The sequence below is a fragment of the Zootoca vivipara genome, chromosome 14 (assembly GCF_963506605.1).
Source record: "Zootoca vivipara chromosome 14, rZooViv1.1, whole genome shotgun sequence".
In the NCBI taxonomy this organism is placed as follows: Eukaryota; Metazoa; Chordata; class Lepidosauria; order Squamata; family Lacertidae; genus Zootoca; species Zootoca vivipara.
Window position 1 is genome coordinate 3,454,241 of NC_083289.1, and position 22,050 is coordinate 3,476,290.

The window sequence follows — 22,050 nt, forward strand, 5'->3', positions numbered from 1 at the left end:
CACAAAATATCAAATGTCTGCAAGTATCTTCATGAGTTGTATTTCATAGAACTGTAGAGCTGGAAGGGACCCCAAAAGTCATCTAGCTCAATGCTCTGCAAGGCAGGAATCAGCACTAAAGATTCCCCAACAGATAGCCATCCACCCTCTGTTTAAACACCTCCAGTGAACCTCCAATGACGTAATGGCATATGCTTTACCAGCCCAATAGAAGTTAATATACTTGCACATATAGCTATTGTGGGCTATTCAGAAGTTTTCTTACTAGCCAAGCAACAACAGACAATTCCCTGTGCACCACCTTGAGCTCCTTGGGAGAAAAGGTGAATGAATGAATGAATGAATGAATGAATGAATGAATGAATGAATAAGAGAACCCACATAGCAGTCAGCATAAAAGAAATTCAACAGGATTTATCATCTTTGAAGAAAGACGTACAAACCAATACAGTCCAAATCCAAGGAGTAACGGAAAGCGTCGCAGACTTAGAAGTACATAGACAACATCTGGAGAAGCAAGAGGAAGCGACACAGATTGCTCTGGCCTTCTTACAGATGAGGCAGAGGGAATCTTACTTACGCCTGAGAAATTTTCCGGAAGTGGAAAGGAGCAACTTAAGAGATATAATAATTGAATAATTTGCTGTACAGTGGGATTTGGATAAAGAAGAGTTGGGTAAGATCATTGAACAAGTCTACAGGTTTGGACCGAGAGGCAAGAAAGGATCAAGAGTGGTTGGAGACTGTATGGTGAAATTTCAGAGCAGACAACAGAGAGATTTCATCCTAGGCCTACATTTTAACAACAAGCTGGTGATAAAACAACAAGAAGTAGTGCTGTTCAAAGATACCCCCAAGCTGTTCCTAGAATACAGAAGCAAATACACAGATTTGGCCAACGCATTAAGACAAGGCATCTCATTTCGCTGGGAATTTCCACAAGGTTTGTTTTTTGAATATAAAGGTAAGGAAAATCAAAATATCGACCCCAGAGGAGAAGAGGAAGTTCCTGGAAAAACACGAGAGAGATTTTGGAGCAGCCCCAGGACCAAGTGGTGAAGAGCTAGTAGGTTTAGCAGCGGCAATACCAGATTTGGAAGCAGGGGCAGGAGCAACACAATAATCAACATGGCTCTAAGAACATTGAGTTGGAATATTAACGGTTTGAACTCCCGGCCTAAAAGGAACCGGGTCCATCATGTACTTTTAAAACAGAAATTAGATGTGATTTGTTTGCAAGAGACACATGTGATGAGAGCTCATAGAAAAATTTTGCAGAATAAAAGGCTGGGAACAGAATATATATCATCAGACAAAGTGAAAAAAGAAGAGTGGTGATTTATGTGAAAGAAAAATTGGAATCAAAGCTAATATTTAAGGATGAAGAAGGGAGATATGTAGCAGTAGAAGTATCGAAGCAAGGCGAAAAATACCTGTTTGTTGGAATCTATGCACCAAATGAAGGGAAAGCTGAATTCTTTAAGAAGCTTCACAGTGAACTATTGGAATATCTGGACTATACAATGATATCGAGGGGGGATTTGAAACCTTCACAAATGAAGGTAGACTACCCCAATCGTTCTTTGAGATGGTTGATAATATGGACTTGATAGATGTTTGGAGAATGAAAAATCCAGTGGAGAAAGACAGTACTTTTTTCTCAGATTCTAAACAATCGTGGTCTAGAATAGACTATATGGACAACCAGAATTCTAGCTTCAAGAGTGACACTGGCAGAAATCTGCCCCAGGACCACAATGCTGTAATAATGGAATCAAAATTATCTGTATAGGGTTCTTTTAGATGGAAAATGAATGATACATTGATGAGACAAGAAGAAATTATCAAAAAAAAAGCCCAAAAGACTTTAAAAGATTATTTTGAGTTAAATTTAAATACAGAGACTGAATTAAGGACAATATGGGATGCCAGCAAGGCAGTGATGTGAGGATTCTTAATACAACAGAATAATATCAGGAAGAAGCAACAAAATGAGAAAAAAGATTTTTTTTGAAACAATTGAAGGATAAAGAAAAGGAATTGAGATGCAAACCCAAGGACAAGCAGTTACAAAAAGAAATTAAGTTGTTGTACGTCCAGTTTACCCAATTAATAAATTTGGAAATTGAGTGGAATATTAAAATGATGAATCAAAGAAGGTTCGAATCCGCAAATAAATGTGGGAAATTACTTGCATGGCAATTGAAGAAAAGACAGAAACAGAATACGATCACCAATATCAAGATAGAGGACAAAATTATTGAGAACCTGTCAGAGATAAGGAAATGCTTTCAGAAATACTACAAACAGCTATACAAGAAAGACAAAGAACAACAGGACAAAATTGAGCAATTTCTGGACAAGTATGGAATGCAAAAGATTCCAACAGATAAGAGAGTGGAGCTGCACCAGGGCCGGGGAACCCTTTTGGCGAGAGGGCTGCTTTCCCTTCTGCATTTCCTACCTCACAGGGTTGTTGTGGGGATTAAATGAGGAGGGGGAGAACCATAAATGCCACTTGGAGTTCCTTGGATGAAAAGATGGGATATAAATGCAATAAAATAAAAGATAAATAATACAAGACTTTGTTCTTAAAGAGCAAGGATCCTAGACTTCATGTCTACCAGGTGAGAGAGGCAGTGCTTAGATTCAAGAGTGTTTCAGACTAACTTCTAGGAGCAACAGGTAATGGCATTTTCACAGGTGTGCCTCCCCTCTCTAGCTTTCCACCCACCCCACTCCCGTTAGTGTTGTTACCTAACGGGTAAATTATCAAACCAACTCTGTTATTGCCAATATGCAGGAAGCTTAGGCTGAACATTATTCTTATTATTCTTATTGATGTTGTGCCCTCTCAGCTTGGCGCCTTATTAATTTTATTTCTGCACACCTCTTTCCACTCAATTTCCATTGTGGGTCTTTTGTATTTGCTTATGTTAACATAATTTCTAATGTTACAGGTGTCACATAATGCCAGTTCCAAATTTTAAGAGCTCAATCTTTTAATGCGGCAACACCTGCACTTTGGAACTCCCTGCCTCTTGATACCAGGCAGGCACCCTCACTGTGCTCTTTCTGAAACCTACTAAAACCATTTTTGTTTAGTCAAGCCTACCCAAGTATTCAGAAAGCTGATGCAAATTTTAATCTGTTTTTAGTTTATTGCTGATTTAAATTCTTTAAAAGTTTTAAATGGTTATTAATTCTTCTTATTGAAAATGTTATTGTTTAAAGCTTTGGTAACCCACTTTGAGGGGTTTTTTTTATACCAATCAAACGATGTACAAATCTTATGAAATAAATTAATAATGGATTGGCCAAGATATCATTAGATGTGATTTTACACATGGTTATCTGTAATTCTTCTCTGCATTTATTTTCAATTTTTCTTTATATAGACACTCTGTGCCCTTATACTTGCAAAAAGATTGGTAGTAATATATTGCAGGGGGGAAATATGGCCCTTTCGATCAATGGATTGGTGACATGATAACTCTTGCAACCCATGAATGGATTGCTTGGACATATGATGGACGTATTTAATGATATTTAGAACGTATTTATCAAAACCATAGTGACCCATGGACCAACATTTACCTGGGGGGAAACAATAAGTTTATTCATTAACATATATACTACATTATTCTGTAAATTATTGTTATTGCTATTATATGTTATGATTATTTTGTTACTGTTGTTTTCCGCTGCCTTTTAAAATGTTTATGTATCCTTTTTTCTTTTTTTCCTTCTTTCTTCTTCTCTTATTTACTTTACTGTAACCCACTGTAATAAAATATAAATCCAAAATAATATTAAAATATAGATACTCCCTTCCACTCCACCCACCAAAATAATGATGAAGCAACACTAAGATATCCACAACATACAAGGCTATGAGAGCATTTATCTGAGATTTTTGCAACACAAGCCTGGAAAGCCACAATTGGCTGTTACTCTGATTTTGGGGAACTTTGAAAGAACCTGTGCATTATTTATATTCTGCTGCTCTGTGGCTGCACACACAGTTTGGGTAGCAGGCAGAGAGAAATTAATGCAATGCTGTGAGCTGAGAGGGTTTTGCCACAGCCATGCGGGAATTCTCTGCTGTGGATGCCGAGGAGCAGATGTTTCCGACTCTTCTGAGTTCAATCATCAAGGGATCCCAAATCCTCTTCCATGGATCGAAAACATCTACCTTGACGCGGCTCACTGCCTCCTGGGCTTGCATCATTCGGATGTTTTTGGAGGGGTTGCGTTCTGAGAGCAGCTGCGTGGAGCCCAAGTAATTGGCTGCAAAGATGATGCCATCAATGAGGTCTTCGGGTTCGCAAGGGCCTGGAACTAAAAAGCCAGAAGACAGGCAATTATTTCTCTCCTAAGACAGAGCAGCGGAGAGGCAAAACAGAGCAAGGAAGAGCACACCATACTTCCACACACTGCCCTCAACAGACTATCCTTTTCCTGTAGGTGCCTAGCTAATTGCAAAGAGCACGGTGCAACATTAGCAACAAATATTTAAACAAGAGCATTCGGTCCATGCACTTGTGGGCCAGGGAACAAGGAAGCAAAAATGCAGTGTCAAAATTAAAAGTAAAACAGAAGAACTTAGTGGCAAGATATAACCAGCTTCAAACCATTTTAATGGCAATTTCACCTCCCCAAAGAAAGAGGACTGTGAATCAGTAAGACAAAACTCTCACCATCCTCCCCAGTCTAAGGCTGAGCTAAGAGCTAAGTGCCTGAACTGGAGGTGGGGCGGGAGAAATGTGAGATCCTTAAAACCAGGAGATGCTTTCAAGCAGGCTCTTATTATGTTCTTATATTTCCCCCAGAATGGCCCATTTGCAGTATTCTGGGGCATTTGGAGGAGGGGAGGGAACAGGGTCCACCACACTTCCCCCAACACACGCCAATAGCATAATTTTTGAGAAGGTGCAGAGTGGCAGTGATCATATGACTGAAGTCACTGTTCCACCAGTGCCAAACCTCATCCCATGTGCCATCTGGGAGGAAACTGCACCTTGAAAAACTACCAAAAAGACCTCAGATTTGCAAATGTCAGCAAATTCCATTTCCCATGGTCCTTTGTGGGCAGTCCTGACAGTTAAGGAGATACAAAGTGAATAAAGGGTTGTAGAGAAACCTTGGCCAGCTAGGGGTGATTCATAAGTCATGGCAGTGAAATGCATGCCCTCTGGGACATAAGACTGGGCCAGTGGCCCATCTAGTCCAGCATCCTGTTCTCACAGTGGCTAACTAGATGCCTGCAGTAAACTTGTCAGGACCTGAGCACAGGAGGACACGTCTTTGCAGCAGAGAACAAGGCCTTATAAAGAGGGAAACTAACACAATGACCCTCACACTTAAATGCACCCCACGTTGCTCACAATGAGCTCTCCTTGGTGCTGAGCCAGCCACCCTGCTTTGCTCTGTGGGCAGGACCAGCACAAAATATCTGCAATCTCAGAAACGAGAAGGGGAAATATATTGGTGGAGATGAACCCCTGGATCTGGGAGCAGTTAGAAGAGGTAGCTTTGGAGGCGCTTCCTTGTACCAACCAGCTCTAAGATTTCATCATTTGTTTAAAATGTTGCACCCTGCTTTACCAGATATGCCAGACTATCAAAGTGCCTAAGGTTCCATAACAACACTATAATAAAATGCTGCTGCTGTTGATTTCATTAAAATAAAAACAACAACTTTACAATGCAGTAAAATAATTATCACAGGGTCCTAGCAGAGAATAGGTGGGACTTTGTGCAGGGCTCTTGGTCTTTGCTCACAGAGAAGGGGCTATAATTCCTTGATCCTTTCAGTTGCTCTTTGCTGCACTTTCCCCAGCTCTCTGCAAATAAGTCCCCATCACGCATATTTTTGGGCCAAATAGCTACAAATGGAATGATTGACACATTGCCCTTCTTTATTTTCTAAAGTTTTATTAAAATTCAATTTTATATTATCACATTCTTTAAAAACAGAGTTGTATCCAGCTATGTTTACTCAGAGTAAATCCACTGCATTAGTCATTCACCTAACAAGTCCCATCAGCAAAATCTCTGCAAATGAACTTCCATGTGTACAATGGGGTTTCTCCCTCTCCTCCCCTTGTGCCCCCATATCCCTAACATTGGCCTGGGGGAGGGTCAGGAGAACCCTCCCCACAGAAGAGCAGGTGTGGGGAGGACAGGGGGCCATTCTATCTGACAAGCTGAAATGCTTGCACAGATGGAAGATTCATCATGGTGCTACACTGAAGTCCACTCGGTGTATTTAGCTTTTTTATTTTTGCCATATCACTTTAATTATATATTTGCTTGCTTGTGCTAAAATAGCATATCTGGCTCCTGGCCAGACTGACTTATTAACAACATGTCACTGAGATCCTCTTCAAAGGCAGCGTGTGCAGCTGCGAGATAGATTGGCAGATCTCAAGCCACCTTTTATTTTGTGTGCTGAGATTTGCAGGCTGTCTCCTGCAATCTCTGCTGTTTCCAGACCTTAGCCAAGTTTTGCTGGTTGCAAGTGTCAGGGAGGGAACTTATCCTCCCTTTAGCAATGCAATGACAGAAACAGAAGCTCTGAACAGGCTCACTGCAGCTGGAGCTGGATGCTGTTCATACTGAAAACGGAAGGACTGAAAAGACTGATAAATCAGCAGTCAAGGGGGATGTGGCGAATCAAGAGACATACTTCCAGCTGGAGCCTCAAAGGGCAGAGAGGATGACCAATAAAGCTGAGTTTCTCCTCTTTTAAAGCCAAAATGAGTGCAATAATTGACCCAAGACTAGAAGCAGAGCATTGTCTTTCCATGTGACGAATATGGGCAGGGGAGGGGAGGTTATCTGGACAGGAGACTGCTGGGACAATAGAGCCATAGCTGACACAGCCCTCGCCAACCTGGTGCCTGTCAGATGCTCTGGGCTACAACAATCCTCTTACAAAGTTCTATGGCAATCAAGCAATGAAGGAAGATGACTTGGACCATGTCAGATTATCTCTCCATCTAGCCTTGCGCTGTCTACTCCATGGGTAGGCAACGTGGTGCCCCTCTGCTGCTGTTGAACTCCAATTCCCATTCAGCCCCAGGATGATGGGAGCTGCAGTTGCATTATATCTGGAAGGCATCATGTTGGCTGGCCTACTCTATTTTGACTGGTAGCAGCTCTATGTTAGTTGTTGCAGGTGATGCCACTCAGGACCTTCTGCATGCAAAGCAGCTACTCTCTCACTGGAGCAAAAACGGAGGGGGAGATTGGAGGATTTAGGGTTGATCTTTCAAGAGGGCTCATTTGCTTGAATCAAGACAAGACCTACAATCCCAGTTAATACATACAGGTTATACATAGAATCATAGAGTTGGAAGAGACCACAAGGGCCATCCAGTCCAACCCCCTGCCAAGCAGGAAACACCATCAAAGCATTCTTGACATATGGCTGTCAAGCCTCCGCTTAAAGATCTCCAAAGAAGGAGACTCCACCACACTTCTTGGAAGCAAATTCCACTGCCGAACAGCTCTTACTGTCAGGAAGTTCTTCCTAATGTTTAGGTGCATAGCTGCCAAGTTTTCCCTTTTCTCGCGAGGAAGCCTATTCAGCATAAGGGAAAATCCCTTAAAATAAGGGATAACTTGGCAGCTATGTTTAGGTGGAAGCTTCTTTCTTGTAGTTTGAATCCATTGCTCCGTGTCTGCTTCTCTGGAGCAGCAGAACATGACTAAGTATGAAAGAACCCAACAGGATCAGATGAATTTATCTATGATTTTTATTCAAATATAGCTGCTATGCTTTGGTAAGTCCAAATGAATTCAGCTGGGCTTACCTCTGAGTAGTCATGCAACAGATTACTCTCTTAAGCATTGCAGCACCATACATAGCCTTGCTTTTATGGACTTAGCCACATTAGGAGAAAATATTCCAGGGACAATTCAGTCTCTGATAAAAAGCTTGTATCACTTTTGTCATAAATAAAACCTGTTAGTTGTGGTGTGTGTGTGTGTGAAGCACACACACACACACACACACACACACACACACACACGGCTGAAATTCAACACACACCTAACTGGCAGTGAGTCACACTTGACTTAACAGGGCTGACTCCTGAGTAGACATGTGTAGGACGGCAAAGTAGGGCGCTCTCTACTCTGTGCCAACTCTGCCTGCTTTTGCATGCACAACCTGAAAACATGAGCTGGTTTCTCTCTTGGTCAAATTTAATGGAAGACAAGAAGCATCCATAATGCCAGCCTCAGAAAAGGACAAAAGAGGCACAGCTACGTGGACCTTGAACCCTCTGCTGTCAACAAGATTCTCAGTGAAGATCAATCATACAAAGAAGTTTAATTTCATTAGGTCGGCCATCAGCACCAATAATTATTAGTATAATAATTAAAAGTCCCAGAGTCAGAGGGCTGCTAGAGCCATACAAATACATCTGCATAATATGCCTTGCTGTGGGAGATTTCCAAATGCCAGTTTATTTAACCTGTAAAATAGAAATTGCACTGATTTCTATTAACGGAACTCTCATAATCTGGTGCACTCTCCAAAATGGCTGGAAGCAAAAAAGAAATGCTATCTCTAAAGGACATAAGCAAAGTTTCTTAACAGTATTCAATCTAAGCCCGTGGTTCCCAATGTGGGACACATGCCCCCGGGGGGGGGGATTCGATTCTTAAGGGGGACAAATTGAGAATGAGTTATTAATAGTGAATTTTAGGCTTCCTCCACTTTGAATAATAAGAACTACATGTCACAGGGGGGTAGGGTTGGCATCAGGATTTTAGAGATGCTTAGGTGGGGCATGGCCCAAAAAAGGTTGGGAACTACTGGTCTAAGCCATATAGGGAAATCAGCTGTTGACCATTTAGTTCATTTCAAGCCTCTAAACTGGGGTGGAAAAGTCAAGCATATATTTGGGGCTTGATAACAGGATTGGCAGGTTGGAGAAAGCCAGGCTGGACCTCCAGTTTGTTGGACTACTAACTCCCATCATAGCTGTTCACTGGCCAGGGGGGCTGAGGCTGATGGCAGTTGGAATCAACAGGCTCTCCAACCCTAGATTAAACAAGCATAGGAGGATACCTTGCTGAGGCTCAGTAATGACTGCATCTTGTCCAGAATTTGTCTGCTCAGACTGGCACATTTGCACCATACATTGAAAGCACGATGATAGCACTTTAAACAGTCATGGTTTACTCAGCAATGAATTTTGGGAGCTATAGTTTGTTAAAGTTGTTAGGAGACCCCAAGTCCCCTCCCAGAGCTGCAATTCCCAGAATTCCCCCTGAGACAAGGGATTGACTGTTAAGATCAGGGGAATTGGTGTCTCCTAACTACCCTTAACAGACTATAGTTCCCAGAATTCTTTGGGGGAAGCCATGACTCTTTGAAGTGGTATCGTAGTGCTTTGAATGCATGGTGGGAATGTGGCCGCATTTCTCCATAATTTGCTGCTTGATCCTTTTAAACAGAGATGCTGAACGTGGTGGATTCTTCTTCCTTGGAGGTTTTTAAGCAGATGGCCACCTGCCATGGATGCTTTAGCTGAGGTTCCTGCATTGCAGGGGGTTGGACTAGAGGACTCTCGGGGTCCCTTCTAACTCTACCATTCTATGCGCCTATGATTCTATGGAACTTGAGTTCTACAGTGAGCAGAGCACACCCTCATCCACTGCACTCTGGTGCTTCCCAGTAAATTATCCAGCAACACCAGAGGGAATCTAAATTTTGTACTTCTATGTAATATCTGTGATGTTCTTTTCAGAGGCAGAAAAGTGTCGTGATCTTCCCTGATCCACCATGTAGGCATTCTTGAGCCAACCACTCTCTCTCAGCCTAAACTATCTCATAGACTCATGATGAGAACACATTGGAGGCCGGGCAGGGGGGATTTAAATGTAATACTCCTCGGGTGAGTTTTCTTGCTATTAGACTTAAGCCATGGGGGGGGGAGTCAAGTTGGAGGAAATTACATAAAACAGAGTTGATACAAATCAATTCCGGTAAAGTTTGAAGTGGTCGTTTAACAGCAAGGCAGCGATACAGAACTATCATCCTTTGTCAGAGAGAGAAAAGGTGAAAAAAAAACAGTGAAATAGAAATTATCTCTGGTTTCCTCTGGTTTCAGATGCAGCCAATGGATGCCAACCAGCAAATAATTCTCCTGCTCTTCCCACTAAACAAAAGGTTATGCTTTTGAATTAAATTCAGAAGCCTCCAGTCTGACATGAAAAAAACTTGTCTTCTGATGTTTGGGCAGCACAAAAGGAAAATGTGGTTCCTTGGGACTTGGTTTCTAAGCCACTACAATGCCCTTCCTGGGTACGATAAGGCCTGGGTCACCAATAGGACACTTCATGTGCCAATGTGGTTCTTCCTGGCACCCTCAACTCCCCACCCTGTCTCCCCCAGTCCTTCCCTCGTGAAACTAGCTCTGACAGCTGAAGACTTCTTTTCAAGTCTAACTGCGGAGAGGAGGGTATTTGCAGGGAGAAAGAGACTTAGGGTGCACAGGTGATGCCTACCAGAGTTTCTCTAGTTTGCAAATGTGCCCCCAAGCCCAAAAATCTGTCCAGGGGTTAATTTGGAAACAAACTACTGTGTATAGGTTTTGCTCAAGCAAACATGGAGTGAGAGGGGAACAACATTTACATAACTTATGAAAAATCTTAAAACAATGAAGCTACCAGAAGTCTTGTGAATGGCGGAAGAGATAAGAACTGGGTTCGAACCCTACCCAGTTCAGACTGAATTGCAGAGTCATTGAGACAAAAGCAAAGATTTGCCTCACACTTTTGCTCTTGGTTCCAGGTATTCTCAAGAGCAAAGAGGCTGTTGTAGGAGATGGCGGCTTGTATTTAGCAGGTCCTTTCGATGAAGGGTGTTCTGATCTCACACACATCCTTAAAGAACATATAAGGGGGCTGCTGGGCTGCAAAAGATCAACTTAGCCCCTAGATGTGCAGAGGGCATCCTTCCAGCACCTGTGTGTTTGGCCAAGGTGTGATGGAGCATGTAGAGGCCCACCACACCTGTGCCTCTCCATCAGTGTTGGGCAAATCCATGGACTTCATGTTGGGCAAATCCATGGACTTCAGAGGTGTGCTGCAGCTGTGCATACCCATCTTGGTCCTCACCCCCACAGCTGAGCCCCTCATGCGTACTTTCAAGGCATGACTTTGAGGCCCAACCACCCCCTGTGGAGAGTCCACTTCCTGGACAGGCTTAGACTCGCAGTAGCAGTAGCACATCTTCCAACACGATATGGCCGAAATCCAGGATGCCATCTTCCAGGTCTGCATTCACGTGCAAGTCACATGACCTACACAAGATCATGGCTTCCCAGAAGCACATTTGGGGGGCACAGTGGCCAAAAATGTGCATTTTGGTGCACCCTGCGAGATCATTCCCCCTCCCAAGTGGCTTTTTTGAGTCAGCAATCTTGCATAGCACCCCAAAACATGGGTTTTGGGGCACCATGCCCCAAAAAAGTGCAGCTCAAAATTGCACGAGATTGCAGCAGCCATTTTGCCCACTGTCCTTTCTCAAGAAAAGTGAGACAGTTGACGGGTATGCAGTAGCTATTCCATCTGCAGGAGTGTTAGACTCATGAAAACAGCCCACAGCTTTCCTGAGATGTAATTCCTGGGATGAGCTCTGCAAAGTTCCCCAGGTGATCCAAATGGTGATTCTGTCAAAGCCCTAGTCTGGTTATATCGATCCTCAGCTCTGGGGACTGAAGTAATCCTTTCCGGGCCTCTTATCTGGCCCCGAGGAATCTTCCAGGCTGTGTCTCCTTCCCAGGCCCTTCATTGGCCCTGCTCCACACCCTCCCGGAGAACTTTTGCCTGATTAGAAAGTACAATAAAGCCACTCAATTCCCTTCTATGTAAGCACAGAAATCTCCCAGCTTTTAACAGTAAGAGGCCACGTTCCAGCCACACAAAAGCCACATCTGTTGTTCTGCCCACTTTTGACTCTGGCCCCTCTGACAACTGGCATGTGGCCCCTGTCAGGCTGCAATTTTGGAAATGTGGCCCTCAAGTTGCAAAGCTTTCTCAATCCCTCCCCTTCTCTCGCTATAGAATGCAGTGTTGTCGCAGGAAGGAGACACAGCTGCCCCCAAGTCTCATAAATCCCATGGCATGTAATAAATGTCCCCTAACATCATCTCTCAATAAGTCAGGATTCCCCATCACCACCCCCTGCAGTTTTAATGTTATAAACATTAGGAATCCTGTGAAGATGCACTTACCATCAACAAAGCTCGGGAAGGAGGACACCTTCTTTGTCTGTGTGGATATAAAAATAAAGAGCTTATAACTCTATAGAAATAGTAAGATGTTTATTATGAAAAATGTATGCACAGGAGGCAGAGGAAGAGCAGAAGCTTTTTTTCTTTTCATCATAATTACGGTAATTTTAGGCGACTGCATTGGTGTGATTCACACATCACAATAAGTGCAGGGAAAATACCATGATCTCTGGCTTAGCATTACATTCATACCAGGGGGTCATGGTAAGTCTCTCACCAAACAAGCAAGATTCATTTTTTCCCCTTGCTGACTGTGGTTTGTTGGGAGTGAAACACACCACAGTCCGAAGCTTAGATAAAATGCCAAGCCAGAGATTATGGTTTGTTTCCTCTGTATGGAAGCAGGGAGGAGTGGAAGAAGCTTTTTAGGCGAGGTCAAGGTGAACAATTTAGAAGTTGTTAAGGGCTTGGCAACATAACAATTATGTGTTCTTGGTTAAAAGCAGTAGCACCCCTCTTAAAAAGGAATCTCTGCGTCATTGAACATGGCTCAACTCCACATGCAAATTAATCTTGTACAATCTGCTGGTTAGCACTGTTTTTATGGATGTGTTTTCTTTAAAACTGTCATCACTCCCCCTGCACGCTTGCAGCTCAGAACAGCACACTTCTGAAAAATCTCATCAACCTAAGTCTCATCAACGTAAGAACTCCTAAGTGTCATTCCTGTTTAAAAAAACAAACCTGGCAGAGTCTCAAATCTTGTCTGGGGGCAGGCAGTGCTTATATTGTCACAAATTAGTATTATGGACAGACTCGTGTGTGTGTGTGTGTGTGTGTGTACAACTGACACACCCACACACCTCTGAGTTTAACCCTAAATGTCTCACCTTAAATGTCAGCCTAAACAAGCCACAAAGGGCTAGCCTCCAGCCCCACAGATGTCTCTTATCACCCTTCACCACTGATCATGCTGGCTGGGGCTAGTCCAACAACACCTGGGGGCACAGGTGGGCCACCCCTGCTGTAAGCATGCTATTATTATCATTAATATTATTGTCGTGGCTATTTCCACTTAACCCTTCCTCCCAAAGGAGCGCAGGTCGGCCAGCACATTGATAACAATGCCATGAAAAAGCACTCCAGATACAGTTAAAGCAATCACATTCTCTTGGCCAATGATTTCAGGGCTGCCAGGAAGAGTATCTTTTAGCCATTGAATGTCTCGGTTAACTTGGCAGGAACTCTGCCCCCCCCCCCCGATGTGACCTTTGGAATGTTTTGATTGTTTCGTATCTGTTTGTTATAATGTTCTATCTGAAATAAAAATAATGCAGAGGTAGAACATAATAAATTCTGGACATAAATAAACAGAACAGTTTAGCTCTAAAATCTTTCTTCCAGTGATTCATCTCACACACACACCCTGAATGTCTTTCTGCAATGCAAAGCTTCACTGCTTTGGAAGAGAGAAGCCTGACGTGAAATACAAAATGGAGACAGGACAGGGAAAACAGAGAGCACCTTGGCCTCTAGTACTTGCCTCCTGCATATTATTGTTGTTGATCGGTCCATTGAGGTCAGAACGCTGCTGTTTCCGAGTCTGATCTAACCCATTGCATACCTGTAAAAGAAGCAGAAAGACTGAAGTGATCAATAGCTCAGGGAGAAGGAGATCAAGGCAGCATCGTTCTATCACTGCCTCCTACCCATAATTTGCATTGCTACTCCTGTGGAAATAAGAGCTGATCTATCCATTGACTGTTTGTGAGCATATTAAAAGAATGTAGAAGATATCAAACATCTCTCAGGAGCCAGTATAGATGGTTGGTTTTTTGCTGGGTTTAAATACCGTGTTATTTATTTACTAATCTATGAAAAAAAATTATGCATCACTTAATTGTAAAAACAAAAACAAATAAAAACCTCAGGGTGGTTTACAAAGAGAACAAGACAATAAAATTATTAGTAAAAACACTTAAAAACCAACTATTTGAAATATTTTTTTAAAAAAATCAACAAGCTAAAAACATTCTACATGTCTGGGTAGATTTGTCTAAACTAAAATGTTTTTAGCATGCACTGAAAAGAGTACAGAGAAGGTGCCGGCCCGGTGTCAATAGGCAGGGCATTCCAAAGTATAGATGCTGCCACACCAAAACATTGCTTTCATGCAAATGCGGAATGGGTATTTTGTGGCACCTATAACAATGCCAGGTTCCAGAATGGCACACATGTTTATTGTTGGGGTGGTGGAAAATCAAGGCCATGGAAAATGCAGATATAAAAACATATGAAAAACCGACTTCCGGTTGATCCGCACCACCTTCTCGGTCAGAGGTCCATTCAGCGGAGCAGACCTCGGAGCTTCAGAGGTGGGGGAAACTGCTCCAGTGTAGCAGAATCCCTTAAAAAGCCCCAAATCGAGCATTTTGGGGATCCGATGTCCGCCAGGCACCATTTGTGAGCTCCCCCCTCCCCAGATTGGCTCTGTTTTGAGCCCCCAAGAGCGAGAGGGTGAAGCTGTGGCGCACGGACAAACATCACTAATTCTGACAGCGCAAGGCTGCGTGACTGGGAGACAGCAGCGGTCAATTTTCCCAAAGGAAAAAATCTTCAAAAGAATAAGCTGTGAGTAATTTGATCTATTGGACTTTAATTTGCAAAATTTGGCCATGGGAAGAGATCTAAAAATGGGAGTCAATCTCTACCCACTGAGAGACCAGGAAGCAGTAACATGCCCCAAAGCCGGAAAGAAAGTTGGAGTGGTTTTAAACCTCCAAGGAATGAACTTATATCCCCCCCCAAGGCAGGGGGAAGGGGGGAAGAGTCCTTCTTAATAATAAAAATCCCTGCAAAAGACGGGAATTGACGGGGGGAACCCCTTCTTAACCCTGGAATCAGCACCCCAGGAGAATCAGCGAGGCTGTATTGTGACATCATAAAGGAATTGAATGTGTTTATTGCTAAGAGGATGTGAACTGTTGCAATAAAGAGGAAAGTTTGACAGCTGACAATAAAAACTGCAACTGTTCTCTGATTGAATGGAAAGAGTCTTAAGTTGTGGAACATAAGGGCTATGGATATATATTTTTTAGCCAAGTTGGATATAATTTTGCCTTACAAGACTGAAAATCCATTGTTCTTGGTCCTCTAGTCTCTACTCTGCCCTTGAGCTGGAAAGAATGTCAACATCTGGAACATACGTTTTCCAGCGGACAGTACTAAAATTGCTGGGGAAACTTATAACTGGGCAGCAACAGTTCAGCTTGCATTTAGAAACACACAATAAATCACTGGATGAGGCGGAAGAGGAATTAGAAATAAAAGAAAGTACAACGAATGAGAGAGAAAATGGACAACCAGTTCCTGGTGACAAAGAGCAAGAATTTAAAGAAGAGGAATAAGAAAGAGCCCATCAAGGAGAGAAGAATTATCAAGATGCATTTTGGAACTTTGATTTTTTGGAGATGGAAGAACAAGAACTGGAAGTGATCTTATGGGAAACTAAGGGAAATGTGATTTGGCAAGGGAGTGAGTTTTTGGGGATGAGGGAGCAGAAGGAGGGGAGGACAAAAATTTGGGTTGCAAAATTGGAGAGACGGAGTGGGATGAAAAAGAAAATTGTGAATTTTTATAGGGCTGGATAAAAAAGGGTTTGAAATTTGGGCTACATTATGGAATTGCTGTATCGAATGGGGGAAAGAATCCGGGGGAGAGGAGGAGGTATAGGGAAAATAATAAAGGTAGAAGTTATATGTGAAATTAAAGGAATGAGTAAATATATGAAGTTATTCTTGGTGGAAAGATTAGGCTAGGGAAGGAAAAATATGATAATTATGTGAAAAACAGTTAGAAATATGAGGATTGATAAATATGTATAGGTTAGCTAAATAGAAATTGCATGTTTAGGTAGATAGTTGGGTGGCTCGCTGCCTCTATCCCTCCTCTTCATTCTAGAGCCTCTTGGTGGCAGGTTCTGGGGGAGGGAGGGGGAGGTGGGGAAAAGCCTAATTATAAAATGGACCATCTTCGACTGTCCGCCCACCATGGGACTCTCTCGTGGCAGGAGAGGGCCTGTGGAGGGGGGGGGATAGAAGAAGACGGATAATATGTTAATAAGAAAAAGAGATAAGGTTTAGGAATTATGAATGGTTGTAATTAATGGTTGCTTTAAAGGATAAGGGTTGAAATTGGTCGTATGAAAATTGCTAAGGATAAATAATATAAAAATATGAAAATCATATTTCAGGGTGGGATTTGAGGAAGACATTAAGACAATGTTAAGTACAATGTGAGGTTGAAAATGTTGGTAAGTGTTTGTATTTTTTGTGTTTTGTTCTTTCTTTTTTGTGTATTAATGTGTGATGCTTCGTTATATGGCCACCCAGTTAACCTATGGGAAACCAGCAAGCAGTACATGAGCAGAAGAGCCCCCTCCCCTCCTGGAGTTTCCAGCAACTGGTATTCAGAAGCATGGCTGCCTCCGGCTGAGGAAGCAGAGCAGAGCTATCATGAGTTGGATAGGACTCAACCACCACAGCAGATGGCCGTTTTCAGAATTCCGTTAAGGCCTATAAAAGACCGTTGGGAGAAACCCAATCACAACGGCACCATTACACTAAAAGTAAGATATGCGTTGACATATGGAGACACACACACACACACACACACACACACACACACACACAAACACGAACAAGGGAACCAGCACATAGAAGATTGCAACACTGCCAAATAACATTTGGGAGCTGCCAGAATTAAATCAGAAAAGCTTTTGCAGAAAAGCAGGATGGCTGTGGGGGTGGGAAACAATTTTCAAACAGGAGTGACAGGACATATACTGGGCCTGTGATGCGAAACGGCAGAACCACAGCTTCTTCTACCCTTTAAAGGCCTTGTCAGGTCTGATCACAATTCATTTGGCAGCACAAGAAATGCATCCATAGACCAGACATGCCCACATACAAAATGGGTTAGAGCAGCACCCGATTTAGACAGCATGTCTCAGACATGGTCAGGAAATGAGCTTGTTTCTCTCTGCAGTAATGATTCAGCACTTAGGAGTTTATCATGGTGGTGACCAGCCTGTAGCCTTCAGATGCTAATGAATTGTGGCTCCCATCATCCCTGAGCATTGGCAATGCTGGTTGGGGCTAATGGGAGTTGTAGTTCAAAACTTCTGGAAGGCACCAGGTTGGAGAGGGCTGTGGCTCTGCCCCTGTGGCTCTGAGCATATGGAAACAATTGAACATATTTCTTTCCATTGCCAGTACTATACAATTATACGTGCCAGGTTTATTGTGCCAATAACACAAAAATTTCCAGGACACACAGGGCAATTCTTTATCTCTTTACTGCTCCAAAATAGAAACCCTGATATAACATATTCAATCTCCAGATATTGTGCTGCTATGATTGACATACATCAGAGGATGGCATGTGCCATACAACAGGTCTAAAACTGAAGGTTTACATCTACAAATTAATTTTATATTCTGCTTGATTTATGTGCCTTACACACCAACTCCACTTCCAGCTCCCACAATAGGGACTCATCATGGACACACAGTATTGTCTGAACTGACAGGCAGTGACTTTCTAGGGAAGACTTCCTCCATCTGGTGCCCTCCAGATGTTTTGAATGGCAATTCCTATTATCCCTGACCATTGAGTGTTCTGGCTGAAGCTGAAAGGAGCTGCAATCCAAAACATCTGGCGGGTAGCTGGTTGGGAAAGGCTGCTCTAAGGTTTTCCAGTGTGGTGTAGTGGTTAAGAGCGGTAGACTCGTAATCTGGGGAACCGGGTTCGTGTCTCCGCTCCTCCACATGCAGCTGCTGGATGACCTTGGGCTAGTCACACTTCTCTGAAGTCTCTCAGCCCCACCCACCTCACAGGGTGTCTGTTGTGGGGGAGGAGGGGAAAGGAGATTGTTAGCCGCTTTGAGACTCCTTCGGGTAGTGATAAAGCGGGATATCAAATCCAAAATCTTCTTCTTCTTCTTCTTCTTCTTCTTCTTTTTCTTCTTCTTCTTCTTCTTCTTCTTCTTCTTCTTCTTCTTCTTCTTCTTCTTCTTCTTCTTCTTCTTCTTCTTCTTCCAATCACACAGGAGATGCTAAGGATGGAACCTGAAACCAACTGCATGCAATACCATTTCTCTGTCACGGAACAACACTCTTCCTCCAATACAAAACGATCGCTGTTCAGCATATGCAGAGCCTAAGATGTGATGCAATTGTTACAAACCAGGGCTGCTTAACACAGAGAATTTCAATGCCAACACTCCCTTACCCCAACCTACTTGTAATTATCTCCCCCTGCTTTTGCATGTGGAAATGTCACCAATGTCTATACACTGCCTTTCCCACCTATGCTGGAGAATGAAGAGAGCAAAGCACAGACTTCATAGGTATGGACTGTTAATATACAAGATCCTATGCATATTTGTATGTATGCAACAATCCAACCGTTTGACTTCACCCCCAAAGCCACACTCTTCCATTGCCCGGGAGACAGACAGACAGGTGCCAACAACAAAATGCCCCCCTTAGCAAAAAGAAGAACTCACCTGTTCTTGTGGCCACGTCTGTCTTTCCTCGGGGGTTCTTGACTTGGTTTTGAAGCCTCTGGGTCCATCTCCCACTTGCTTCGATGCAGTGGGGATGTTCAGGGATTTTGGCCTTCCCAGATGCCTGTTGGAGCTGTGGCCAGAGTCTCCCTTTGGACAAGTCTCTGCATAGTCATTTGGCACGTTTTCAGTCCCTCTGTGCTCTGGGCTCATCTCCGAGGCGCTGTTGATGCTGCTCATGCTCATGCTCATCTTAATCTCTGCGACGATCTGGTCGATGTCTTCCTCCTGCTCTTCTAGCTCGGCCTCTTCTTTCCCAGAGTGGTAAGGAGACATCCCGTGGGGATTCCCGTTTGCTTCAGGCGAGTAGTAACCCTGGTAGCGCTCTTTGCTTGGATGGCAATACTGGAGGTTCTCTTCTTGGTCTTGGATCTCCAGGCAGGCCACCTCCCCTTCCAAAACCTGGACGCAGCCCTCGTGGTGGCCCGTGGCTTCTGTGGCATCGCATTCATCCCGGTGCTGCATTTTCACGTCGGACCACTCCGCTTCCTCTACAGCTTCCTGGCACTCATCCGTCTCCACTGGATGCTCTTCATGGGGGACATACTCTTCCCCACTGCAGTCCATCCCTTCCAGGTAACCGTCATCCTCTGGGCAGTATCGGATGTAGTACGTAATCCCTTCTTCTTCCTCCGGGAGCCCCTCATCGTAATCCTCCTCTTCAGAAGTGTTGTTGACATAATCAGAACTGGAGTCGCCATCCCCGCTGTGGTCGAGACACCCGTGCTCAGCCAGCGTAGGTGTGCCTTCCCTGGCGGCCACAACCTCTGTCTCCTTCTCCACATAGTCCTCCACAGGCAAGTTATCACCCTCATTTTCAGCCTCCCTATCCTGGGGCAAAGGAGGAGAAGCTCTCGCCTGGTGATCCAGCATGCTGGCTGTGGTGGTTTGACATTTCCTGCTCGCCATGGCTGACAACTCACATGACAATCATGTCGGAGGAACACCTGCAGGCAAGAGTCCAAAGGAGAAATCAGGCACCAACAACAGTCATTGCTTAATCAAAACGTTAGCAGTAGGAAATCAAAGAAATAATACTACTATCCTGTTTTCCCCATTTTAAGAACCTCCTGACAGTAAAAGCTGTTTGGCAGTGGAATTTGCTGCCAAGGAGTGTGGTGGAGTCTCCTTCTTTGGAGGTCTTTAAGCAGAGGCTTGACAGCCATCTGTCAGGAATGCTTTGATGGTGTTTCCTGCTTGGCAGGGGGTTGGACTGGATGGCCCTTGTGGTCTCTTCCAACTTTCAGATTCTATGGTTCTATGAAATTATCCCATTGAAAGCTAGAAATCTTAGTGCAACAACTTTGCTAGATGACAAGCCATGTTGAAATGCCATTAAATAATCCACATCGTAATGAAAAGGGGGAAAGGTAGATTTAGATGGTCTAATCCAGGGACTTTTCTATTCTAGGGTACTCTGGGTCCCTGGGACACATCAGCACAAGAAGCAAAAATGAAAATCAAGCTTCTGTGAAAAGCAGCTTGCCCCCCTCCCCCTCCCCTGCAAATCTGTCAAAGAGTGTGGGGTGCATTTTAGGATGTACTGCAGTATCCTCCAACTGAGTGCCCCCCCAATGCAGTTCAGCTGTTCAGCTCCCATCGTTTCTGACCATTGGTCGTGTTGGCTGGGACTGATGGAGGGAAGTAGGTTGGGGAAGGGTGGTGTAACAGATTCTGAAAGTGTAATTAATCATTTCACAACACACCTGCCTAAACATGCATGAGATTTCACTTCCTGTGGATGAATCCTGTGCTTAATGAAACAATCTCAATGCCACCTGTTCCAGAGAGATGCAAATTCATTAATTCTAAAGCCCACCAGTTGCTTGTGGCTAAGAACAGCTTCCCAATCTAGGCAGTTGTCACTGACACATTTAATCTATTTTTACCTGTTCACACTTCCTATTATCGCCCTATTATAAATGATTTGTTTCCTCAAGACAATAGAATTGATGAAATATGCTGTCCTGGTCAACCTCAAGTACTCCAACACAATGCGTAGACCATGGCCATCAATAGCCTTATCCTCCATGACTTGATCTATTCTTATTTTTAAAGCTATCTAACCACACAAGCATTGAAATCAACTGCTAACTACTGCAAAATTTACAACCAAGACAGAAAAATTTACCACGGCCACCGTTTTCTTTCCATCTGTGGTATTTGTTCAAACACAGAGATAAAAAGAGAACATACTTACCCCACCCCACCCCCGTGCCCCCCAGAGACAAAAGGACTCCAGAAGAGTTAGTGAGGCTATTATTGAGATCAGGTTCCTAAAGATCAAGTCATGCAGCATCAGGTCTCTTGAGAACAGAATCTAGACTCAGGGGCAGAAGTGCACCACACATGGGTTATTGGACAAATTGCTGGTGCATTACAAAGGAAACTGTGTAGGCCAGGCATCCCCAAACTGCAGCCCTCCAGATGTTTTGGCCTACAACTCCCATGATCCCTAGCTAACAGGACCAGTGGTCGGGGAAGATGGGAATTGTAGTCCAAAACATCTGGAGGGCCGAAGTTTGGGGGTGCCTGGTGTAGGCCATACAGAGGCTGAGAGCCAACCAGAGGGAGGAATTGGGATCATTGCAAGCTTGGGAAAAGCAGCACATTAAATGGAAATTGCAAAAAATGTCACTGCTCTGAAAACAACCATTTGCCCATCGTAATAATGATGAGATTGTTAGTGAGTGTTCATATTAAATGAAGCAGTTAAAAGTGCCATTTCAGGCAATATTGATTTGTCACTATAAATGTGATTAAAAGGGGAATAATTGTCTGCACCTCTCAACAGAGAAGACTAATTAGACTGCTAGTTGCTGTTGCATATAACACAGGGGTCCCCAGACTACGGCCCGGGGGCCGGATGCGGCCCAATTAGCCTGCCAATCCGGCCCGCGACGACCCCCGCCGCCCGCCGCTGCCGCCCGCTCTTACGGTGCGCAGCGCGGCAGTGCTCTTCCGGGTTGGGAAAAAAGCGCCAAAAATCCTTTGTGCGCATGCGTATGGGCCTCTCCCGACCTGGAAGAAGTCATTTCTGGTGCACTTCCGGGTCGGGGGAGACCCACGCGCATGCGCACAACGGATTTTCGGCGCTTTTCCCACCCTGGAAGCGCGCCGTCGCGCCAGTAAGCGCCCTTGCGCATGCGCACGGGCCCGCACTCC

At 43.9% G+C, this 22,050-nt stretch overlaps 1 protein-coding gene across 1 annotated transcript in view; it reads right to left on the minus strand.

Annotated features, from left to right (window-relative positions):
- Window positions 1–22,050, minus strand: part of APBA2 (amyloid beta precursor protein binding family A member 2) — a 100,358-nt gene that overhangs the window by 26,456 nt on the left and 51,852 nt on the right. The window contains exons 3-6 of the mRNA XM_035132241.2: window positions 18,826–19,832; window positions 13,801–13,881; window positions 12,258–12,294; window positions 4,196–4,341 (exon numbers count right to left, since the gene is read on the minus strand). Of these exons, the coding sequence (XP_034988132.2) occupies window positions 4,196–4,341; window positions 12,258–12,294; window positions 13,801–13,881; window positions 18,826–19,794 (1,233 nt within the window). The 5' untranslated portion in view covers window positions 19,795–19,832. The remainder of the gene's footprint in view (window positions 1–4,195; window positions 4,342–12,257; window positions 12,295–13,800; window positions 13,882–18,825; window positions 19,833–22,050) is intronic.